We start from the raw sequence: 3685 nt of genomic DNA, 5'->3' as shown, positions 1-3685 counted from the left end.
ATCCCGCCCCGCCCCGCCCGCTGCCGGCCGCCGTCCGGGCGCGTCCGCCGCTCCCTCGCAGTGTTCCGCCGGCACGGAGCGCCCGAGGCCGAGGGGGCGGCTGCGGAGGCGCGGGGGCCCGGGCCACCCCCGCAGGCAGAGCCCCTCGTAGGTGCGTGCCGAGGCCCAGAGTGGGTGGGATGAGCGGCCCGGCCTTCCCGAGCGTTGGGTGTGCGCCCTGCAACCCCTGCGGGACGGCGGTCCGGACCGTGCATCGCTCTTAGGAGCTGCCAGCCCAGAAAAGAGCGTGTCGCCCTGTTTTATGCCAGTCATGGCGATACGTCGTAGAAATACTTGTCGTGAAACAATAGGAATGCTGCACAGGTACTGTCGGTAGTGAGAAATCGGAGATTCGTCCCTCTTCCCCAGTTTAAAAGGGAAAAAGATCATAAAAGTAATGGTTCTCATGGCAGAGCCCCAGCATTACTGCATAGCAGAGTATCCATCTCCAGCGTTCATCTTTCTCTTATCCAGCAGCAATCATGTCAACATAACAGCCAGCCTTAATTCACCCATCATGCCTTTGTGTTTGTGCAGGGGATCCCGAGGTCTCCAAGGTGGTAGCTGATGAAACCACAGTCCTCAGTGACCCTGTGTTAGCAGGCTGTCCACCAAATATTTTCACAGGCTGCAAGAAGCTTCCAAACATGAGCCATGACAAGCCAGCATGCTGGGGACTGAGAATCAGCATGTCGAGCCCATTTCAACCATTAAGACCAGTGGCAGGTGGAAAAAAGAATTGGATAAGGTTGTAGATCCCATATCTGCAGCAGAAAAAAGTGGAAATGGGACAGCAGGCAGCAAGTCCTGGAGACCTGGATCTGTTGTCTCCGTCAACCAGGGTTTGATTCAGTGCTCCCTTGGTTGGCAAGCCATGCAAGGTGCATGCTCTGGCCAGCCCACTCCAGAAGTGCCTGAAGGATTCTGGTGGCAGGACAATTGGGCGGGAACCTCAGAAGCCCAGTCCTACAGAAGGAGAGACTGCAGAGCTTTGTGAGAAGGAGAGCAAAGCTTCCAAAACCTTTAAACTGGCTTTCCCACAGGCTGGGGGGAAGGGCTTACTGAAGGGCCCCGAGTGGCAGGAGGAGTATACACAGCTGGTGGAGGATTACTCTGGCAGCCCAAGCACCCCTCTAAAATCTCTGTCCCAAAAGGGGATGATCGAGCACAGGTGGTGCTTCAGGGAGTATGATGAAGCCATCCTGTGGCTCTGCCACCCCCAGAAGCACCACTTTGTCCACCCTGGCCACAAAGCCTCTCCTGTGCACAGTGTGGCAAGAGCTATAGTTCAGAAGGGAGCTTCAAGACCCATGGGTTGGCCCACGGTGCTGTGTGGCCATTCCAGTGCACCCAGTGTAACGAGGTTTGCTGCCCCAGAGGAGAGTTGCAGAAGCACCAGGCCCTGCACACTGGCCAGCACCCCTTGTCCTGCCAGCAGTGTGGCAAGGCCTTTGCATGCTGGCTCTCTCTCTATATGCACAGGGAGATCCATTTGGCTGCTGGGACTGGCCCAGCTGGTCCCAAGGGGTGCCAGTGTGCCATATGTGGGTGTCACCTGGCCAACTCCAGCTCCTTGTGCAACCACATGTGCTTGCACATGGGGTAGTGCACTTTCACCTGCAAGCAGTGCGGCAAGTCCTACACCCTGGCCACTAAGCTGTGGGGCTATCAGAAATCCCACCTGGCTGGCAAGCCCTGCAAATGTGAGCTCTGTGGCATGGGCTATGCCCTTTCCCAGAGCCTTGTGCACCATGTGCTCACCCACAAGGTGGTAAAAGAACTTTGAGGAACTCGCCACTACAGTGGCCTCACTTGCTGTGGGCCTACCTCAGGCAGCAAGAAAGAAGCCACAGAGAAAGGGCCAGCTGGGGGGGCTTGTAGCAGGGCTCACCCTGCTCGTGGTGGAGGTGCTGAGGCCAGTGAGTGAGGCTGAGCTGCTGATCACAGCCAGCACTCACTGCATTGCTACTTACCAGTCTAAAGGCAGATCCCAGATCCTGGGGCACATAGGACAAAAGCTATGTGTCCATCAGCAAATGATATAATCAAAATCATCCTCTCCGAGCTTGAGGACAAATGCATTTTGGTGCAGGATGAGGCCTCACTGAGTGATGTGGCCATCATCCAGGAGGGGATGGGCTTCAGGAGACATGGCAGAAGTGGTAGAGGTCAAGACTGATACCTGGCTGTCCCAACATGCCCTGGCTGGTCTTCTGTACTTATAAAAACAAAGGTAAAAAACCAAAATAAAACCTAGCTCTCTCATCTCTCTGTTAGCAACAAGGCCCTGTGGTTCAGCACCAGGCAGAATTAGCAGTCTTGGGGTTAACTGCCTGTATAAACTTGGGTCTTTGCAGTAGCTGCTCACTGAAGCTATGAGCCTACATATGCCACATGCTGGGCCTGGCACAGGGAAGGCATTGGCTGTTGATGGGAATAACTTCCTAGAGAAGACACAGCATTAATGAGCAGTGCTTCTGTTCTGTCTGTGTTACATTGTCAGTCAGTGACAGTGCACTGTGGGGAAGGCAGGAAAAGTCTCAAAGCAGTGACTTTGAACAGTGCCTTCCTTTCAAGTTTTTTAATTACTTGCTGCTATTCAAGCACTTTCCTGGGCTTTTACTCTTGGAGCTAAGCAACGCTTCTGATCATTTGAAGCTCATGCTGGTGCCAGACATTACTGGTAAGCAGCTTTCCAAGTGTTTACAAGGTAGCTTGTAATATGAAGAGCATTTTTCACAATTAGCAGAAGCAAAGTCCTGCCTTGGAGCTAGGGCTGAATGTTCCTTCTCTGCTGTCACCTGGTTTGCTTGCTGTCAGTTTCTTTTGTTTATGGTGACTAGATAGTCTATCTGAGGACATGAAAAGGATAGTTTTGTGTCTCACTGTGCAATTTTCAGTGTCCCCAGCTGAAAGGCTCCTCACCTCTCCACATAAAGGTTGACTAGTTCATCCCCGCTCAGAAGATTGTCCATTTCCTCTCCACGTTCATACTGGGTTCAATAATTTTTTTCCTTGTTTCTCTTCACACATTCTTGCTTCCTCTCTTCCCCTTCTCTCCTACCCCTGCACCAAAACATTAAAAGACAGCACTGCCAGAACTACATCCCAATATCCCCTCTGCTCCATCTTCTTCAGTCCCTGTTTGCCAACTGAGGCATGCTGATGTTAATTAGTCCTGTTGCAGGAATGGAATGCACAGCTATGTGAACTTGACCTCCTAGGAAGAGTTGACAATGCCAGACCTAACAGGTCTTTCAGACTTGCCTGCTCTGCACTCTCTTTCCACGTTATAGGAACACCACTTTGATTTGCTGAATCCTCAGTTTTAGCTATTTTTGCTCTCTGTTTTATGCCTCTCACACATTTGCAATTCCTCCATTTTTTTATTTAGTCTTGCTTAGTGGCTTTAAATTCTCTGAGTTTCTTATGCCCACTGCACAAGGCACCAGGGAATCATAAGTAGTATAGTTCCCTTTTGGGGTGCTATGAATGCAGTTATGTGACACTCCTAAAAGCTGCACTTTGTGGTTTAAATTTTTTTTCATTAACTTTTATGACATGTTTGCAGACAAGGTGCTAGAGTGAGATCCATGACACTTTGATGTGATGTAAAGATGGAAGGTGAATTCAGTTGATAAACCTT

General features: G+C 51.2%; 1 protein-coding gene across 1 annotated transcript; it reads left to right on the top strand.

The window, feature by feature from the left end:
• The first annotated feature begins 310 nt into the window (after positions 1-310).
• On the top strand, positions 311-2264 carry ZNF408 (zinc finger protein 408). The gene is given in 9 exon segments (XM_066552533.1): positions 311-368; positions 577-630; positions 633-814; positions 816-1290; positions 1293-1630; positions 1664-1822; positions 1824-2025; positions 2028-2182; positions 2184-2264. Coding segments are annotated over 9 exon segments (1704 nt in total).
• The last annotated feature ends 1421 nt before the right edge of the window (positions 2265-3685 follow it).

Source organism: Molothrus aeneus, chromosome 6 (assembly GCF_037042795.1).
Source record: "Molothrus aeneus isolate 106 chromosome 6, BPBGC_Maene_1.0, whole genome shotgun sequence".
NCBI lineage: Eukaryota > Metazoa > Chordata > Aves > Passeriformes > Icteridae > Molothrus > Molothrus aeneus.
This window is presented reverse-complemented; position numbering and strand designations above follow the sequence as displayed.